Consider the following 21,592-nt stretch of genomic DNA (forward strand, 5'->3'; position numbering starts at 1 on the left):
GACTGACACACACACACACGCAGACTCACTCACACACACACTCGCACATACACGCACTCGCACACACATACTCACACACACAGACATGCTCACTCACACACAAACACACTGGTACACATATACACTGACACACACTCACACTCACACACACACATACACGCTCACACACACTCACACACACTCACACACGCACTCGCACACACATACTCACACACACAGACATGCTCACTCACACACAAACACACTGGTACACATATACACTGACACACACTCACACTCACACACACACACATACACGCTCACACACACTCACACACACTCACACACGCACTCACACACACATACTCACACGCACTCACACACACTCACACACACACATACACGCTCACACACACTCACACACACTCACACACGCACTCGCACACACATACTCACACACACAGACATGCTCACTCACACACAAACACACTGGTACACATATACACTGACACACACTCACACTCACACACACACACATACACGCTCACACACACTCACACACACTCACACACGCACTCACACACACACACACACGCACTCACACACACATACTCACACATACTCACACACTCACATACACTCACACACACACATGCACACACACACCCACATCCACATCCACCCCCTATCCAGACCCACACACAAACTGACATACACACCCATCCACAACCACACACACTCTCACACAAACCCACACACACACCCATCCACACAAATACTCATACACACAGACACACATGCACCCACACTCACTCAACTTGTTTAAATCACCTCAAAGCCTCTTAAAATCCTCCTCGCCACATTCACATTCACACCAAGTTGTGTATGATCAGCAAACTTGGAAATATTATGTTTGGATCCCTCGTCCAAATCATTGGGGTATATTGTGAACAGCTGGGCCCCAAACGCCGATCCCTGTGGGACCCCTCTCGTCACCGTCTGTCAGTTCAATAAAGTCCCATTTATTGCAGTCAGATGTAGAGGATGTTGCGATTATTATGGGATCTCGATCCACAGCTCGGTTTCTGGTCGAGTTGGTTTCTGGAACTTGGAACTCTCTATTCCGAAGAAGAGGGAGAGAGAGCAGCCGTCAGCCTGTTTCATAAGAACATAAGAACATAAGAACTAGGAGCAGGAGTCGGCCATCTGGCCCCTCGAGCCTGCTCTGCCATTCAATTAGATCATGGCTGATCTTTTGTGGACTCAGCTCCACTTTCCGGCCCGAACACCATAACCCTTAATCCCTTTATTCTTCAAAAAACTATCTATCTTTATCTTAAAAACATGTAATGAAGGAGCCTCAACTGCTTCACTGGGCAAGGAATTCCATAGATTCACAACCCTTTGAGTGAAGAAGTTCCTCCTAAACTCAGTCCTAAATCTACTTCCCCTTATTTTGAGGCTATGCCCCCTAGTTCTGCTTTCACCCGCCAGTGGAAACAACCTGCCCGCATCTATCCTATCTATTCCCTTCATAATTTTAAATGTTTCTATAAGATCCCCCCTCATCCTTCTAAATTCCAACGAGTACAGTCCCAGTCTACTCAACCTCTCCTCGTAATCCAACCCCTTCAGATCTGGGATTAACCTAGTGAACCTCCTCTGCACACCCTCCAGCGCCAGTACGTCCTTTCTCAGGTAAGGAGACCAAAACTGCTGAAGACTTCCTTGGCACCACCTGTGTCATTTCCAATCTCTCTCAAGTGATTGGGCAGCATTGTGTTGGACTGCTTCACCCATTGTGCATTTCATAGGGATTTTGGGTGTGTCTCTTTGTGGCAGCCATTATTTAAATATCCAGCGCTTTGTATTGCTAATGCTTCTTCCTTAGAGCACAAGTTTCAATGGGTCTCCGAATGTTAGGAAATGTCTCTCTCTTCACACTCCCCTAAGGGTGTTTGCTTTGTGTCTCACCTTTGTCTATCTATAGCCTTTTATTTTTAAGAAGCATGCTCTGTCTCAGTTCCAACGTTTCTCCCTCTATCCCAGTCTCTCTCTCTTTCCCCCCTCCAGTCTTTCCCTCTCTGTACCAGACTCTTTCTCATTCCCAGTCTCGCTCTGTCCCCCGCTATCTCACTCTCTCTCCCCCAACTCTCTCTCTCTCCCAGTCTGGCTTCTCTCTCTCTCAAAGAAAGAACAAAACACAAAGAAAAGTACAGCACAGGAACAGGCCCTTCGGCCCTCCAAGCCTGTGCCGACCACGCTGACCATGAAGCTAAAATCTTCCACACTTCCGGGGGCCGTATCCCTCTATTCCCATCCTATTCATGTATTTGTCAAGATGCCCCTTAAACGTCACTATCGTCCCTGCTTCCACCACCTCCTCCGGCAGCGAGTTCCAGGCACCCACTACCCTCTGTGTAAAAAAACTTCCCTCACACATCTCCTCTAAACCTTGCCCCTCGCACCTTAAACCTATGCCCCCTAGTAATTGACCCCTCTACCCTGGGGAAAATCTTGTGACTATCCACTCTGTCCATGCACCTCATAATTCTGTAGACCTCTATCAGGTCGTCTCAACCTCCACCATTGCCATCTCTCTGCCCAATTCTCCAACCGATCTATTTCCTGCTGTATCCTTTGCCAGTCCTGATCACTATGGTCCATTCCACCAAACAGTTCAGGAATAAAATGGAAAACAAACTATAACTCACGATATGCATCTGTTTTTTTATTAACATTGCAAGAAATATAAAATATAATATATATCAAGTTTCTACATTCATCACACCTCCCCCCTTAAAAAAAATTAACCAGCAATATGAAAAGATGGCTCCATTCTCAAAAGCCTTTTCAACTTTAAACACTTCAGTGGGTGGCACCTCAGTTAGCACTGCTGTTCCACCACGCCAGGGACCCGGGTTTGATTACAGCTTCGGGTGACTGTGTGGAGTCTGCACGTTCTCCCCATGTCTGCGTGGGTTTCCTCCGGGTGCTCCCAGTTTCCTCCCACAGTCCAAATATTAGAATTAGAACAGTACAGCACAGAACAGGCCCTTCGGCCCTCGATGTTGTGCCGAGCCATGATCACCCTACTCAAACCCACGTATCCACCCTATACCAGTAACCCAACAACCCCCATTAACCTTATTTTTTAGGACACTAAGGGCAATTTATCATAGCCAATCCACCTCACCCGCACATCTTTGGACTGTGGGAGGAAACCGGAGCACCCGGAGGAAACCCACGCACACACGGGGAGGACGTGCAGACTCCACACAGACAGTGACCCAGCCGGGAATCGAACCTGGGACCCTGGAGCTGTGAAGTATTTATGCTAACCACTATGCTACCGTGCTGTGTTGGTGGGGTTATGGGCATAGGGGAGGGGCATGGGTAGGGTGTTAGTTCAGAGGTCATTGCAAGCTTGATGGGCCAAATGCCCTCCTTCTGCACTGTCGGGATTCTATCACTAAACACTACTATTTCACTATAGGATACATATCTCGTGATATTTATGCATGCAAATTTAAACATCAGTACAGTCCATTTCAGTCTTTCTTTCCCAACTTTGAAAGTCTTCTTCCATCTCAAAGTCGTGATAAAGTATCTGTAATCACGTTTTCTCTTCCTACTTCAAGTATGATTTTCAAGTTAAAGGTTGTAGCATTTATCCTGTCTCAACCTTGTTACCACATCATCTGGAAACACCCCAAGATAGGCTTCTTGCAACACCTCAGTTGTTTGACTTTCCACTGGATTTTCAACCACAGTAAGCATCACCTCCACTTGCCAAGTGTGATCCAGCTGTATCATCACCCAGGATAAATTGTACCCCGGAAAAAGGGCACTTCACCACTTTCCACCGGGCTCTCTAACTTTACCTTACATAATGGAACACTACTCACTTCACCATTAATCCCACATATTACCACCTTTTCTGGCAGTACTCCTTCTGAACTACATATCTCCAGGTTCGATTCCTGGCTGGGTCACTGTCTGTGCGGAGTTTGCACGTCCTCCCCGTGTGTGCGTGGGTTTCCTCCGGGTGCTCCGGTTTCCTCCCACAGTCCAAAGATGTGCGGGTTAGGTGGATTGGCCATACTAAATTGCCCGTAGTGTCCTAAAAAGTAAGGTTAAGGGGGGGTTGTTGGGTTACGGGTATAGGGTGGATACGTGGGTTTGAGTAGGGTGATCATTGCTCGGCACAACATCGAGGGCCGAAGGGCCTGTTCTGTGCTGTACTGTTCTATGTTCTATCTCCTTATCTCTCACCATTAAAGACTGATTTGCTCCTGTATCATTTGAGATCTTAACCTCCTTACCTACCTCAGCTTGTACACAACCTTACCCTCACAAAAATCTTTTTCAAAAGTTCTGACCTTTTATCAACAATCAACCAACCTCTGAACAGGTTGCACACTCTCCAGCTGCAAAGGTGGTTTATTTTGCCACTTTTAATAAACCCGACTGGCTTGCCCTGTTTTCAAGAGTCGATCTTCCCAGTACTTAAGCCACCATCACTGCGACTTTGTGTGTCCAACCTTATTACAATGACAGTACATAGGTTTTATCATCTCTCTTCCACCCCATAAGTTTCCTTTTGAACCCGAGGCAAACTCTCCTTAAAATCTCCAGCTAGACCTCCTTTGCCTTTAACACCTGTAGATTTCTCCTTTCCCCAGTTGCTATCCTTCACAGATTGAAACTGATGTCCCTAAATCAAACCTTGATTTATGAACTGATTCAAAATCATCTGCCATTTTTTGCTGCCTGTCTAACAGTTTTAACATTTTGCTCTTCCACATGAGTTCTCACTACTGCAGGAGTGAACCTTTAATAACCTCCATCATAAGCATTTCACTAAGAGTGTCATACACAGAGTCACTTTTTTTAGGGGCAGCACGGTAGCATTAGAACATAGAACATAGAACAGTACAGCACAGAACAGGCCCTTCGGCCCTCAATGTTGTGCCGAGCTATGATCACCCTACTCAAACCCACGTATCCACCCTATACCTGTAACCCAACAACCCCCCCCTTAACCTTACTTTTATTAGGACACTACGGGCAATTTAGCATGGCCAATCCACCTAACCCGCACATCTTTGGACTGTGGGAGGAAACCGGAGCACCCGGAGGAAACCCACGCACACAGGGGGAGGACGTGCAGACTCCATTGTGGATAGCACAATCGCTTCACAGCTCCAGGGTCCCAGGTTCGATTCCGGATTGGGTCACTGTCTGTGCGGAGTCTGCACATCCTCCCCGTGTGTGTGTGGGTTTCCTCCGGGTACTCCGGTTTCCTCCCACAGTCCAAAGATGTGCAGGGTTAGGTGGATTGGCCATGCTAAATTGCCCTTAGTGTCCAAAATTGCCCTTAGTGTTGGGTGGGGTTACTGGGTTATGGGGATAGGGTGGAGGTGTTGACCTTGGGTAGGGTGCTCTTTCCAGGAGCCGGTGCAGACTCGATGGGCCGAATGGCCTCCTTCTGCACTGTAGAAGTCATAGAAGTTTACAGCATGAAACAGGCCCTTCGGCCCAGCTTGTCCATTGGGTTTATTTTTAATGCTCTTATCCAACTATCAAAATTAATTTGTTGGATTCTTTCAAATTCTATACACATCTGAGCTGGTTCTTTCCTTACATTTCTGTCTGTAGGCTTCTAGAACTAATTCATATGCACTGAAGGTGGATTTCCTCACCCCATTGTAATGCCTAGATACCTCCTCTGATAATGATAACACTTCACTTGCTTTTCCTACTAAATTTAGAACATAGAACATAGAACAGTACAGCACAGAACAGAAATTTAATTGAATCAACAATAACCACATGGTTTTTGGCCAATTCAATTGTTTAGCTACATTCTCAAATGAGATAAAAAAAGGCTTCCACATCTTTCTCATCAAACCTTTGCAGTGCTTGATTATATTTCAACACATCCCCACTAGGCATTTGACTCGAAGGGGTTAGTCCTTCCTTTGGAATTTTCTCAACATCTGCATTTAACATGCAATCTTTAAAGATCAAATTCTCTCAGCCTTTCCCACTTTCTCTCCTTCGGTTCTGTTTTACAAAGTCCGCAGTCGTGTCGCTTTTTTTTTGCTGTAAGCCTTACATTCATTTTAGACACCGCTTATCTTGTTTATAGAGCCACAGGGTGTGAGCTAACCAAAAAAGCAATGCCGTTCTGGGCAGGATTAGTGGGGTTGCTCCTGCCGCTTTTAGCACCGAGAACGACCTCACTATCTAACAGCAGTTTGTCGTCTTTTCATGCTCCAGTGGTGACTGCACTCCGAGGTTGCGCTCAGCAGAATTTGCTTAATGAACATAAGAACATAAGAACTAGGAGCAGGAGTAGGCCATCTGGCCCCTCGAGCCTGCTCCGCCATTCAATGAGATCATGGCTGATCTTTTGTGGACTCAGCTCCACTTTCCGGCCCGAACACCATAACCCTTAATCCCTTTATTCTTCAAAAAACTATCTATCATTACCTTAAAAACATGTAATGAAGGAGCCTCAACTGCTTCACTGGGCAAGGAATTCCATAGATTCACAACCCTTTGGGTGAAGAAGTTCCTCCTAAACTCAGTTCTAAATCTACTTCCCCTTATTTTGAGGCTATGCCCCCTAGTTCTGCTGTCACCCGCCAGTGGAAACAACCTGCCCGCATCTATCCTATCTATTCCCTTCATAATTTTAAATGTTTCTATAAGATCCCCCCTCATCCTTCTAAATTCCAACGAGTACAGTCCCAGTCTACTCAACCTCTCCTCATAATCCAACCCCTTCAGCTCTGGGATTAACCTAGTGAATCTCCTCTGCACACCCTCCAGCGCCAGTACGTCCTTTCTCAAGTAAGGAGACCAAAACTGAACACAATACTCCAGGTGTGGCCGCACTAACACCTTATACAATTGCAACATAACCTCCCTAGTCTTAAACTCCATCCCTCTAGCAATGAAGGACAAAATTCCATTTGCCTTCTTAATCACCTGTTGCACTTGTAAACCAACCTTCTGTGACTCATGCACTAGCACACCCAAGTCTCTCTGAACAGCGGCATGCTTTAATATTTTATCGTTTAAATAATAATCCCGTTTGCTGTTATTCCTACCAAAATGGATAACCTCACATTTGTCAACATTGTATTCCATCTGCCAGACCCGAGCCCATTCACTTAACCTATCCAAATCCCTCTGCAGACTTCCAGTATCCTCTGCACTTTTTGCTTTACCACTCATCTTAGTGTCATCTGCAAACTTGGACACATTGCCCTTGGTCCCCAACTCCAAATCATCAATGTAAATTGTGAACAATTGTGGGCCCAACACGGATCCCTGAGGGACACCACTAGCTACTGATTGCCAACCAGAGAAACACCCATTTATCCCAACTCTTTGCTTTCTATTAATTAACCAATCCTCTATCCATGCTACTACTTTACCCTTAATGCCATGCATCTTTATCTTATGCAGCAACCTTTTGTGTGGCACCTTGTCAAAGGCTTTCTGGAAATCCAGATATACCACATCCATCGGCTCCCCGTTATCTACTGCACTGGTAATGTCCTCAAAAAATTCCACTAAATTAGTTAGACATGACCTGCCTTTAATGAACCCATGCTGCGTCTGCCCAATGGGACAATTTCTATCCAGATGCCTCGCAATTTCTTCCTTGATGATAGATTCCAGCATCTTCCCTATTACCGAAGTTAAACTCACTGGCCTATAATTTCCTGCTTTCTGCCTACCTCCTTTTTTAAACAGTGGCGTCACGTTTGCTAATTTCCAATCCACCGGGACCACCCCAGAGTCTAGTGAATTTCGGTAAATTATCACTAGTGCATCTGCAATTTCCCTAGCCATCTCTTTTAGCACTCTGGGATGCATTCCATCAGGGCCAGGAGACTTGTCTACCTTTAGCCCCATTAGCTTGCCCATCACTCCCTCCTTAGTGATAACAATCCTCTCAAGGTCCTCACCTGTCATAGCCTCATTTCTATCAGTCGCTGGCATGTTATTTGTGTCTTCCACTGTGAAGACCGACCCAAAAAACCTGTTCAGTTCCTCAGCCATTTCCTCATTTCCCATTATTAAAACTCCCTTCTCATCCTCTAAAGGACCAATATTTACCTTAGCCTCTTTTTTGTCTTATATATTTGTAAAAACTTTTACTGTCTGTTTTTATATTCTGAGCAAGTTTACTCTCATACTCTATCTTACTCTTCTTTATAGCTTTTTTAGTAGCTTTCTGTTGCCCCCTAAAGATTTCCCAGTCCTCTAATCTCCCAGCAATCTTTGCCACTTTATATGCTTTTTCCTTCAATTTGATACTCTCCCTTATTTCCTTAGATATCCACGGTCGATTTTCCCTCTTTCTTCCGTCCTTCCTTTTTGTTGGTATAAACCTTTGCTGAGCACTGTGAAAAATCGCTTGGAAGGTTCTCCACTGTTCCTCAACCGTTCCACCATAAAGTCTTAGCTCCCAGTCTACCTTAGCTAGTTCTTCTCTCATCCCCTTGTAATCTCCTTTGTTTAAACACAAAACACTAGTATTTGATTTTACTTTCTCACCCTCCATCTGTATTTTAAATTCCACCATATTGTGATCGCTCCTTCCGAGAGGATCCCTAACTATGAGATCATGAATCAATCCTGTCTCATTACACAGGACAAGATCTAGGACCGCTTGTTCCCTCGTAGGTTCCATTACATACTGTTCTAGGAAACTATCGCGGATACATTCTATAAACTCCTCCTCACGGTTGCCTTGACCGACCTGGTTAAACCAATCGACATGTAGATTAAAATCCCCCATGATAACTGCTGTACCATTTCTACATGCATCAGTTATTTCTTTGTTTATTGCCTGCCCCACCATATCGTTACTATTTGGTGGCCGATAGACTACTCCTATCAGTGACTTTTTCGCCTTACTATTCCTGATTTCCACCCAAATGGATTCAACCTTATCCTCCATAGCACCGATGTCATCCCTTACTATTGCCCGGATGTCATCCTTAAATAACAGAGCAACACCACCTCCCTTACCATCCACTCTGTCCTTCCGAATAGTTTGATACCCTCGGATATTTAACTCCCAGTCGTGACCATCCTTTAACCATGTTTCAGTAATGGCCACTAAATCATAGTCATTTACGATGATTTGTGCCACCAACTCATTTACTTTATTCCGAATACTACGAGCATTCAGGTAAAGTACACTTATGTTGGTTTTTTTACCTCTGTTTTGAATCTTAACATCTCCAGTTTTATTCCTTTTGTTATTACTGGGCCTATTCACTGTGCTCCCCTTAGTCACTGTACCTTGTACTGTCGCCCTTATGGATTTCTGACTATGTCTTCTCTGCCTTGCACTTTTCCCCTTACTTCCTTTTGTTTCTGTCCCTGTTTTACTACCTTCCAACTTCCAGCATTGGTTCCCATCCCCCTGCCACATTAGTTTAAACCCTCCCCAACAGCTCTAGCAAACACCTCCCCTAGGACATCGGTTCCAGTCCTGCCCAAGTGCAGACCGTCCGGTTTGTACTGGTCCCACCTCCCCCAGAACCGGTCCCAATGCCCCAGGAATTTGAATCCCTCCCTCTTGCACCATCTCTCGAGCCACGCATTCATCCTATCTATCCTGACATTCCTACTCTGACTAGCTCGTGGCACTGGTAGCAATCCTGAGATTACTACCTTTGAGGTCCTACTTTTTAGTTTAACTCCTAACTCCCTGAATTCCGCTTGTAGGACCTCATCCCGTTTTTTACCTATATCGTTGGTGCCTATGTGCACCACGACAGCTGGATGTTCACCCTCCCCCCCCCAGAATGTCCTGCAGCCGCTCCGAGACATCCTTGACCCTTGCACCAGGGAGGCAACATACCATCCTGGAGTCTCGATTGCGTCCACAGAACCGCCTGTCTATTCCCCTTACGATCGAGTCCCCTATCACTATAGCCCTGCCATTTTTCTTCCTGCCCTGCTGTGCAGCAGAGCCAGCCACGGTGCCATGAACCTGGCTGCTGCTGCCTTCCCCTGGTGAGCCATCTCCCTCAACAGTATCCAAAGCGGTATATGTTTTGCAGGGAGATGACCGCAGGGGACACCTGCACTGCCTTCCTACTCTTGCTCTTTCTTTTGGTCACCCATTTTCTATCTCCCTCAGTAACCTTCACCTGCGGTGTGACCAACTCGCTAAACATGCTATCCACGACCTCCTCAGCATCGCGGATGCTCCAAAGTGAGTCCATCCGCAACTCCAGAGCCGTCAAGCGGTCTAACAAGAGTTGCAACTGAACACACTTCTTGCACGTGAAGGAGCCAGGGACAGTGGACGTGTCCCTGAGCTCCCACATCGCACACGAGGAGCATGACACGGGTCTGGGATCTCCTGCCATGTCTTAAACCCTTGGTAAACTTAAACAACTACAATTTCAAAATAAAAATAAATAAATTCGACAATGAAAAGAAAAAGAGAGAAAAAAAAAGAAAAAGAGAGACTACTTACCAGTCACTTACCAGGGTTAAAAAGCACCTCCTCACACTCTGCACCGAATTACCTCACTGCACCAAATTACCAAGTTTAAATCTCTCACTCTGTATGAGTCTCACTCCAGATGAGTCTCCTGGAAAAGCGCTAGCTTACTGTGTGCGCTCTCTGTCTGTCTTTTATACAGACCTCAGCTTAATGGGCGGAGCTATTCAGTAGCGGCTGGGATCGGGACACAATTTTTAAATGACACCCTGATTTTTCGGCCCTCCAAGCAACTCACAGACCCCCTCCCCCTCCTTCCCCAACGCACCAACTCACAGACCTCCACCCCTCCTTCCCCAACGCACCAACTCACAGACCCCCTCCCCCCTCCTTCCCGAACGCACCAACTCACAGACCTCCACCCCTCCTTCCCCAACACACCAACTCACCAGGACCCCCAGCACCCCACCACATACACCCCCGGGCCTGATCTCTGCCTGGCAGGCTGGCAGTGCCCTTGCCAGACTGGCAGTTCCACCGTGGCACCCTGGCAGTGCCTGGCTGTTCAAAACAAACAATACGGGTGCCAGCACTGATCCCTGTGGTACGCCCCCAGTTACTCAAACATCCGTCTACCACGGTAGCCTGGTGGTTAGCATAAATGCTTCACAGCTCCAGGGTCCCAGGTTCAGTTCCCGGCTTGGTCACTGTCTGTGCGGAGTCTGCACGTCCTCCCCATGTGTGCGTGGATTTCCTCCGGGTGCTCCGGTTTCCTCCCACAGTCCAAAGATGTGCAGGTTAGGTGGATTGGCCATGCTAAATTGCCCGTAGCGTCCTAAAAGTAAGGTTAAGGAGGGGGGGTTGTTGGGTTACGGGTATAGGGTGGATACGTGGGTTTGAGTAGGGTGATCATTGCTCAGCACAACATCGAGGGCCGAAGGGCCTGTTCTGTGCTGTACTGTTCTATGTTCTAACCTCTGTGTCCTGTTACTAAACCAGCTTCGGATCCATCTCGTAATGTTTCCTTGAATTCCATGTGCTTGAACCTTTTCAATCAGTCTCCCTTGTGGGACCATGTCAACGGTTTTGCTAAAATCCATATAAACTACATCAACTACACTACCCTCATCCATCTTTATGGAGAAGATGAGCGGAGCCATGGCGGGGTGATGGGTGGATGGTTGATGTGGTGGTGTGTGGTAGGTTTAGACCAGTCCTCACTTGGATTGAGGATGGCCCCCACTTAGAGCTGATTTTACCAGGTTTTCATTTTGCTTTTTTTGTTAGTTTGAACATTGAGACTCCGTGCTTATCTGCTTCGAAGGCCTGAATGCCTCCCGGAGAGGATTGGGTTCTCCCTGACTCGTCCTACGGATTGACATTTTTACAGATATTAGAGGAGGGGGAAATGAGTGGTGACGCACACCAGGGAGGGGTTGGTTAATCCTTGTTTGCATTGTTGAACAAAGAACAATACAGCACAGGAACAGGCCCTTCGGCCCTCCAAGCCTATGCTGGTCATGATTGGCCAAAACCCTCAGCCCTTCCTTGTGCCGTATCCCTCTTTACCCATCCTATCCATGTATTTGTCAAGGTGCCTTTTGAACGCCGTTAATGTATCTGTTTCCACAGCCTCCCCTGGCAACGTGTTCCAGGCACTCACCACCCTCTGTGTAAAAAAACCTGCCTCGTACATCTCCTCTACACTTTGCCCCACGGACCTTAAACCTATGCCCCCTGGTGACTGACCCCTCCACCCTGGGAAAGAGTGCCTGCCCTTCCACTCTATCCATGCCCCTCATAATCTTGTAGACCTGATGGTCGTCCCTCAACCTCCGTCGTTCGAATGAAAACGATGAAGCGAGAGTCTGTACGTTGGGCCTCCACACTGTTGGAGCCCTTCTTTGGTTTGGGGGTAGACGTGATGGGGGATTTGGGCACCTTCCTCCAAGTGATCTTATCTAGTGGTTTCTGCTCCCTCAATGTGGTTGGGTCTTCCATGGGGAGGCAGTGGTTTGGTCACTATTGAGGCAGCACTGCTCTGTTCCCTAGCATCCTATTTACAATGGCATACGGTACTGGCTTCCAGCTAACATAGAACATAGAACATAGAACGATACAGCGCAGTACAGGCCCTTCGGCCCTCGATGTTGCACCGACATGGAAAAAAACTAAAGGCCATCTAACCTACACTATGCCCTTATCACCCATATGCTTATCCAATAAATTTTTAAATGCCCTCAATGTTGGCGAGTTCACTACTGTTGCAGGTAGAGCATTCCACGGCCTCACCACTCTTTGCGTAAAAAACCCACCTCTGACCTCTGTCCTATATCTATTACCCCTCAATTTAAGGCTATGTCCCCTCGTGCTAGCCACCTCCATCCACGGGAGAAGGCTCTCGCTGTCCACCCTATCTAACCCTCTGATCATTTTGTATGCCTCTATTAAGTCACCTCTTAACCTTCTTCTCTCTAACGAAAACAACCTCAAATCCATCAGCCTTTCCTCATAAGATTTTCCCTCCATACCAGGCAACATCCTGGTAAATCTCCTCTGCACCCGTTCCAAAGCTTCCACGTCCTTCCTATAATGAGGCGACCAGAACTGTACGCAATACTCCAAATGCGGCCGTACTAGAGTTTTGTACAACTGCAACATGACCTCATGGCTCCGGAACTCAATCCCTCTACCAATAAAGGCCAACACACCATAGGCCTTCTTCACAACCCTATCAACCTGGGTGGCAACTTTCAGGGATCTATGTACATGGACACCGAGATCCCTCTGCTCATCCACACTACCAAGAATTTTACCATTAGCCAAATATTCCGCATTCCTGTTATTCTTTCCAAAGTGAATCACCTCAGACTTCTCCACATTAAACTCCATTTGCCACCTCTCAGCCCAGCTCTGCAGCTTATCTATGTCCCTCTGTAACCTGCAACATCCTTCCGCACTGTCTACAACTCCACCGACTTTAGTGTCGTCTGCAAATTTACTCACCCATCCTTCTGCGCCCTCCTCTAGGTCATTTATAAAAATGACAAACAGCAACGGCCCCAGAACAGATCCTTGTGGTACGCCACTCGTAACTGAACTCCATTCTGAACATTTGCCATCAACTACCACTCTCTGTCTTCTTTCAACTAGCCAATTTCTGATCCACATCTCTAAATCACCCTCAATCCCCAGCCTCCGTATTTTCTGCAATAGCCAACCGTGGGGAACCTTATCAAACGCTTTACTGAAATCCATATACACCACATCAACTGCTCTACCCTCGTCTACCTGTTCAGTCACCTTCTCAAAGAACTCGATAAGGTTTGTGAGGCATGACCTACCCTTCACAAAACCATGCTGACTATCCCTAATCATATTATTCCTATCTAGATGATTATAAATCGTATCTTTTATAATCCTCTCCAAGACCTTACCCACCACAGACGTTAGGCTCACCGGCCTATAGTTACCGGGGTTATCTCTACTCCCCTTCTTGAACAAAGGGACCACATTTGCTATCCTCCAGTCCTCTGGCACTATTCCTGTAGCCAATGATGACCTAAAAATCAAAGCCAAAGGCTCAGCAATCTCTTCCCTGGCTTCCCAGAGAATCCTAGGATAAATCCCATCCGGCCCCGGGGACTTATCTATTTTCACCTTATCCAGAATTGCCAACACTTCTTCCCTACGCACCTCAATGCCATCTATTCTAATAGCCTGGGTCTCAGCATTCTCCTCCACAACATTCCCGGGTTAATTCGGGTGTTCCTTCCTTGGTGGGGGGGGGGGGGGGGGGGGGGGGAGAGAGAGGGGGGGGGTGTCGGTTTCTTCTCCACCTGGCTGAGCAGCGTGCTGTTATAAACAATGTTTTGGTCCAGTGGGTTATGGGGAGTTCCTGGGGGGGAAGGAATCGGCCCCCCTCCCAAAATGCCCAATTATTGGGTTGGTTGACGATTCGCCCTCTCTGGGGTCTCTTCAGTTGACGGTGGGGTTAGTGCGCCGCCCTGGTTGGGTGAGGTGCAGGCCCGGCTGGGTGGTAGGTCTGGTGTGCGGTGGGGGTCCTGGCAGTACTGACTGACCCCAGTGTCAGAGTGTGTGGACTAGGTCAGATCCCGTACTCTGGTTGGTGTCCTGTTGCCCCCTTATATTGGGGAGTCCCTTCTTGAAGATCCTTATTGGGGACGTCCTGACAGGCTGGGTTTTTCTTTTGATGTGTTCGAATATCCTTGGTTGACAGGCTCCTCTGTACACGATGGGCCTGGGGTCCTGTACCACGGTTCATATCTTGTTAACCCCCCTTATGGTTGGGACGTTCTCTTGTCTGAACGAGTAGATTTTGGTCTTCGTCCCCAATGGGTGGTGAATGTGCTTCAGAAGACTATGGGTTCGTGGCTGGGTTCTGATCCTCTCTCCTGTGACCTTCTGTGACCTTCTGCTCCTGTTAGTTCTCCCTCTTTGTTTTATCCTGTCTTGATCGCGTTGTTGGGAAGCATTGACGGCCTTTTCCAACATTCGGGAAAATGTCACCCGTTGTCTTCAACTGAACGCTCTGTTCCCGAGCTCCTGACTCCCATTTTTCTCGATCTCTGGCCACTTTGAATCAGATTGTTCACAACCTCCACATCCCGAGGTTTGTTCCTGACCCATGTGTCCTGCCCATCATCGCCTCTGTGATATCGTCTGTCACTCACTCCGTTCTACAAACCTCTGGGATCCCCCTGTGCGTCTCAAGCTCTGACCCCGCCTCCCTCCCAATTTTTATCATTGCAGCATTGGATATCCCTTGGATATCCGGATTCAGGAATTCTCTCACTAAACCTTCCTCCAATCCAACTGACCATTAAAAACGACCTAATTGAACAACATTTGCCCACTTAGAATCATAGAATCATAGAATCTACAGTGTAGAAGGAGGCCATTCAGCCCATCCAGTCTGCACCGGCCCTTGGAAAGAACACCCTACCCAAGCCCACACCTCCACCCTATCCCCGTAACCCAGTAACCCCACCTAACCTTTTGAAAATGAAAAATGAAAATCGCTTATTGTCACGAGTAGGCTTCAATGAAGTTACTGTGAAAAGCCCCTAGTCGCCACATTCCGGCGCCTGTCCGGGGAGGCTGGTACGGGAACTTTTTGGACACTAAGGGCAATTTATCATGGCCAATCCACCTAGCCTGCACATCTTTGGGCTGTGGGAGGAAACCGGAGCACCCGGAGGAAACCCACGCAGACACGGGGGGAACGTGCAGACTCCGCACAGACAGTGACCCAAGCCGGGAATTGAACCTGGGACCCTGGAGCTGTGAAGCAACAGTGCTATCCACTGTGCTACCGTGCTGCCCCATTGTTCTAATATTTCCTGATGTGGCCCGAGATCAAATAGCTTCAGCTGGCCTTGAGTAATTTTAATATTTATGAGGAACTTTACCGATCCAGGTTATTGTTACACTGAACAATATTATTGCAGTGAAACTACTTTGAATTATTTCAGTTCCTGTCACAAGATCCATTTTCAAACTTCCTTTTCCCCGGTTAATTTGATTTTACGTTCCCACCCCCTGCCTACCCCTCACCAATGGTTCGCCCCCTGTGCCACCTTTCCCAATAAGAGTGTCGATGTCCACCTCCCCGTGATGTTCCATTACCATCTTCCACTCTCCCACCATCAACATTCTGGCAGTGGGGGGTGCTGCCGAGTTAAGTGGCAGATCACGGGTCCAGCGGTGCCAGTTGGGAGTGGGATGTTGGTCCTGGTCCCCCAGAGGATAGCTCATCAAGTGGGACCCTTCACGCCCATTAGACATACCTGAGAGGGCCTCAGTTCAACATCTCTGGCACGAGAGGGAAGCTTCAACAAATGCAGCCTGTGGTGGTATGGATATGAGCACTGCCATTGGTGCAGAGCACTGGCTTCCCATTGGCTCTGGCTGGTCATGCGCCTCTCGTCCGATTGGTTGGGACTGGTCATGTGACTGCTCTCCAATTGGTCGAGAGGCAAGTAGGCCCCGCCTCTGAGGCGGGGTATGAGTACGCAGAGTTCCCGGCAGTCGGTCATTCTCTGTAGTCGACCACCGGGCTAACAACTAGCTGCCAGTTCGGATCCTAAATGTGTCTTGAGTCGAATTGATGGTACGTCACTGCCTCAGCCTCGATGATGGGGGTTTCATCCTGGAGTGGGAGCTGAACCCACAACCTACCCCTGACAGTAAAAACAAAAGCTCTCCAAGGAGTGACAATATGTCCAAGCGATTGGAAATAGCTGACCAGTGATGTGCCTGACTCCCAAGGTGTGAGCTGTCTGAACACTAATGACACAGGGTTTAACTCCACAGCCAGCTGCAAAGGATTAAAATCCATGTGTGTATCAATAACGCAAAACTCACCATCACCCTCAATATATAGAAATGGCCTGGATGAGGGAACCAAATGAGACATTTCCAATTTCGCTGAAGACACAAAACCGGGCGGAATTGTGAGGAGGAGGCAAAGAGATTTCAGGGTGATTCTGGTTCGTGGAGCGGGTGGGCGGACACAAGACAGATGCAGTGAGGGTAAAGTTGCCACAGTCTCAGGTGACCAGAGGCTGCTTTCCCCTTTGAGGGGGGGGGGGGGGGGGAGCTGACTGGTGGGGGTTTAACCTGAGGGTCACCACACCTCAGGCGAGGGGCGAGGTTAAGAATAGTAAGAAGTCTTACAACACCAGGTTAAAGTCCAACAGGTTTGTTTCAAACACGAGCTTTCGGAGCACGGCTCCTTCTTCAGGTGAATGGAAAGGCTTGTTCCAGAAATGTTTATATAGACACAGTCAGAGATGCCCCGGAATGCGAGCACCTGCAGGCAATCAAATCATCAAAGATGCAGAGAGAGAGGTAACTCCAGGTTAAAGAGGTGTGAATTGTCCCAAGCCAGTTCAGTCGGTAGGCCTCTGCAAGTCCAGGCTTGTTGGTGGGGGCCGAATGTAATGCGACATGAATCCCAGATCCCGGTTGAGTCCGCATTCATGCGTGCGGAACTTAGCTATAAGTTTTTGCTCAGCAATTTTGCGTTGTCGCGTCTCCTGAAGGCCTCCTTGTAGAATGCTGACCCGGAGATCAGAGGCTGAATGTCCTTGACTGCTGAAGTGTTCCCCAACTGGAAGGGAACAGTCCTGCCTGTTGATAGTCGCACGATGCCCGTTTATTCGTTGTCGCAGTGTCTGCATGGTCTCGCCAATGTACCACGCTTCGGGACATCCTTTCCTGCAGCGTATGAGGTAGACTACATTGGTCGAGTCGCACGAGTATGCGCCGCGTACCTGGTGGGTGGTGTTTCCACGTGTAATGGTGGTGTCCATGTCGATGATCTGGCATGTCTTGCAAAGATTACCCTGGCAGGGTTTTGTGGTGTTGTGGTTGCTGTTCTGAAGGCTGGGTAATTTGCTGCAAACAATGGTTTGTTTGAGGTTGCGCGGTTGTTTGAAGGCCAGTAGTGGGGGTGTGGGGATGACCTTGGCAAGATGTCCATCCTCGCTGATGATGTGTTGGAGGCTGCGAAGAAGATGTCGTAGTTTCTCAGCCCCAGGAAAGTACTGGACGACGAAGGGTACTCTGTCAGTGGTGTCCCGTGTTTGTCTTCTGAGGAGGTCGGTGCGGTTTTTTTGCTGTGGCGCGGTGGAACTGTCGATCAATGAGTCGAGCGCCATATCCCGTTCGTACGAGGGCATCTTTCAGCATCTGTAGGTGTCTGTTGCGTTCCTCCTTGTCTGAGCAGATCCTGTGTATACGGAGGGCTTGTCCATAGGGGATGGCTTCTTTAATGTGTTTCGGGTGAAAGCTGGAGAAGTGGAGCATCGTGAGATTATCTGTGGGCTTGCGGTAAAGCGAGGTGCTGAGGTGACCGTCCTTGATGGAGACGAGTGTGTCCAAGAATGGAACTGAATTTGGAGAATAGTCCATGGTGAGTTTGATGGTGGGATGGAACTTATTGATGTCATCGTGTAGTCGTTTCAGTGATGTCTCGCCGTGGGTCCAAAGGAAAAAAATGTCATCGATGTATCTGGTGTATAGCATCGGTTGAAAGTCCTGTGTGGTGAGGAAGTCCTGTTCAAACTTGTGCATGAAGATGTTGGCATATTGAGGTGCAAATTTGGTCCCCATGGCTGTTCCGTGCGTCTGGATGAAGAATTTGTTGTCGAAGGTGAAGACGTTGTGGTCTAGAATGAAACGGATGAGTTGCAGAATTGCGTGTGGAGATTGGCAGTTGTCGGTGTTGAGGACTGAGGCTGTTGCAGCAATGCCGTCGTCATGGGGGATGCTGGTGTAGAGTGCCGAGACATCCATTGTGACGAGGAATGTTCCTGGTTCAACTGGTCCATGGGGGTTCTGGAACAAGCCTTTCCATTCACCTGAAGAAGGAGCCGTGCTCCGAAAGCTCGTGTTTGAAACAAACCTGTTGGACTTTAACCTGGTGTTGTAAGACTTCTTACTGTGCTCACCCCAGTCCAACGCCGGCATCTCCACATCGAGGTTAAGAATAACCTCAGCCGGTCCGGGAATCGAACCCACGGCTGCTGCTGGCCTCGCTCTGCAATACAACTGAGCCTCATTGTTCATTTAGATACAAGGACGCCACACTCGCCCGTCGCCCGGGTCTCGCCAGCCGTACTGTCCACACAATACGTGGCTGGGGATATGGCAGGATGGCATCCTCCCACTCGGGTACCTCGGCTCTGCCAGCCTGTCACACTGGCTGTGCCACCCTTGCACTGGCAGGGTGCCCAGATGTCAGATGGGCACCACCAGGGGATGGCTCGCGGTGGGACCCTTCCCAAGTAGGTGGGGGTGAGGGGGGGGGGGGGTGGTGGGAGAACCCGACAGGGAGCCCTGTAATAGGTCGGCCAATCACAGGGGCCGTAGTATTGGGGGAACCGCCCATTCCAGGAACGGACACATGGAGCTTCAAGGTTCCAATCCTGATCACTGCCCCTGTCTGCACAGCTTCCAGGCCGGGGTCTCTGTAATGGCGGGAGGGTCTGTATGGGATGGGCGGGGCGGGGGTTCCTTTAGGCAGGGGGTCCCTGTGGAGGGTCTGCCTATTACAGGGGTCCCTGTGGGGAGGGTGGGGTGCGGGGGGGGGGGGGGTGCACTCTGGTAGAGGGGGTGGGCAGGTAGTGTGGGGGGGGGGGGTCCCTCGGTTAGGCTGGGAAGGTCTCTGCCAGCGTGGCCGTGATGCGGTCGGCCTCACGCTGGGCCAAGGGGGTGACTCCCTGGGTGAGCTGCCCCCTTGCCCCCCCCCCGGGAGGTTCATCGCGCTGGTGGAAACCACAGTGATTCCCCACCGCGGACGCAGGGACATCACTGGGGCTGGAGCACAGAACACCGGGCCCGCTCAATGGATGCAAGTGGGTCATTATCCCTCACTTGCATTAATTTACACCCCCCCTCCGGCGCGTGGCGTCGATCCGGCTGCCAGCCGGTCTCCTGAGCATCGCCATCGGGTCAGTGCCCAGCATCGATCCCGATTGTGCCCCAAGACTGATTCTCCGTCCCATTGAGGAACATGATCCGGGTATCCCGGGACAGGGAATCCCGGAATCTGGGAAGGATGTTCTTGCTGCGGAGGGAGTGCAGCGAAGGCTGAATCCTGGGATGGGGGGGACTGAGTAACGAGGAGAGATTGAATCGGTTAGGATTGCGTTCACTGGAGTTCAGAAGAATGAGGGGGGATCTCATAGAAACCGAGAAAATTCTAACAGGAGTGGGCAGGGAAGGTGCAGGAAGGATGTTCCCGATGGTGGGGGGGGTCCAGAACCAGGGGTCACAGTCTGAGGATACGGAGTAGACCATTTAGGGCAGAGATGCGGAGAGATTTCTTCACCCAGAGAGTGGTCGGCCTGTGGAATTCGTTACCATAGTTGAGGCCAAAATGTTGTCAGCTGGGATCTCCCATCCCTGAGATTGAGTGTACACTAAACACACTTCGCTCCCCCCCACACACCACCCCATCCAACAAGATGGCAGCAAGATACCAGGTCCAGCGGTTCGCCAACGGGGAGCTGGAGACCCTGCTGGGTGCGGTGGAGGAGATGTGGGTGACTCTGTACCCCGGGGTGAGAAGGAGGCTGTCAGCCGCTACCGTTCACAAGGCCTGGATGGCAAGTGGCAGAGGCGGGCAGCGCCGTGGGCAACACCGTCCGAACTGGCCAGCAGTGCCAGAACAAACTGCACGACCTCTTCAGCGAGGCCTCCATTCCTGATACATCATAGAACATAGAAGAGTACAGCATAGAACAGGCCCTTCGGCCCTCGATGTTGTGCTGAGCAATAATCACCCTACTCAAACCCACGTATCCATCATGTGGGGATCAATCTCGGCGTAACGTTAGGGTCTGTAAGGCCAGAAAATTAGACACCAGTTAAGGGGCTGGTTTAGCTCACCAGGCTAAATCGCTGGCTTTTAAAGCAGACCAAGCAGGCCAGCAGCACGATTCCCGTACCAGCCTCCCTGGACAGGTGCCGGAATGTGGCGACTAGGGGCTTTTCACAGTAACTTCATTGAAGCCTACTCGTGACAATAAGCGATTTTCAAGGGCGTGGGGCACAGTTTAGTGATAGGGGCTCAGGCACAAACCTGTATTTGCGTTGTCACATTAAACGCCTGTGCACAATGTTACACCCTGCCTCGGTGCTCTGTCAGAGGGGTGGGCTGGTCTGGGGTGGCTGCGGTGGGGGGGAGGAATGAGGGGGGGATTGGCAATTCCCCACCCATTGGGGGTGGGCTTGGCTCAGGGATCACAGTTCAGCCAGCCGCTCAGCGCTCCGGTGTCGTCCCCCCTCCCCCAACCGGCAGAGAATCGCGGAGGCCCCAGAGAATACCCGCTAATGTTGTGCAAACGGTATTTACTGCCCACGCGGAGTAGAACGCGCACGGCGCCGCTGTCGAGGCGCTGGAGAATTGCTCCTGTTTTCTATGTATACGTCTTGCTCCGGGTGAGTCTGTTGACTGGTTTCTTGTGGAGCCATATTGTAGTGATGCTGCTGCAGTTCAACAGCTAAGCTGTCTGCTGTCTCTTTCCGTTTCCAGAACTCTACCACCACCATCACGATCCCCATTACACCAACTCCATCAAATGCTCCGGTAAG

At 49.3% G+C, this 21,592-nt stretch overlaps 1 protein-coding gene across 3 annotated transcripts in view; it reads left to right on the top strand.

Moving 5' to 3' along the window:
* LOC119956204 overlaps positions 1 to 21,592 on the top strand; it is a 90,664-nt gene that overhangs the window by 39,884 nt on the left and 29,188 nt on the right. For all 3 annotated transcript variants that reach the window (XM_038783213.1, XM_038783212.1, XM_038783214.1), the window contains exon 2: positions 21,534 to 21,587. In XM_038783213.1, the coding sequence (XP_038639141.1) occupies positions 21,534 to 21,587 (54 nt within the window). The remainder of the gene's footprint in view (positions 1 to 21,533; positions 21,588 to 21,592) is intronic.

This window comes from Scyliorhinus canicula, chromosome 22 (assembly GCF_902713615.1).
Source record: "Scyliorhinus canicula chromosome 22, sScyCan1.1, whole genome shotgun sequence".
NCBI classification, from domain to species: Eukaryota; Metazoa; Chordata; class Chondrichthyes; order Carcharhiniformes; family Scyliorhinidae; genus Scyliorhinus; species Scyliorhinus canicula.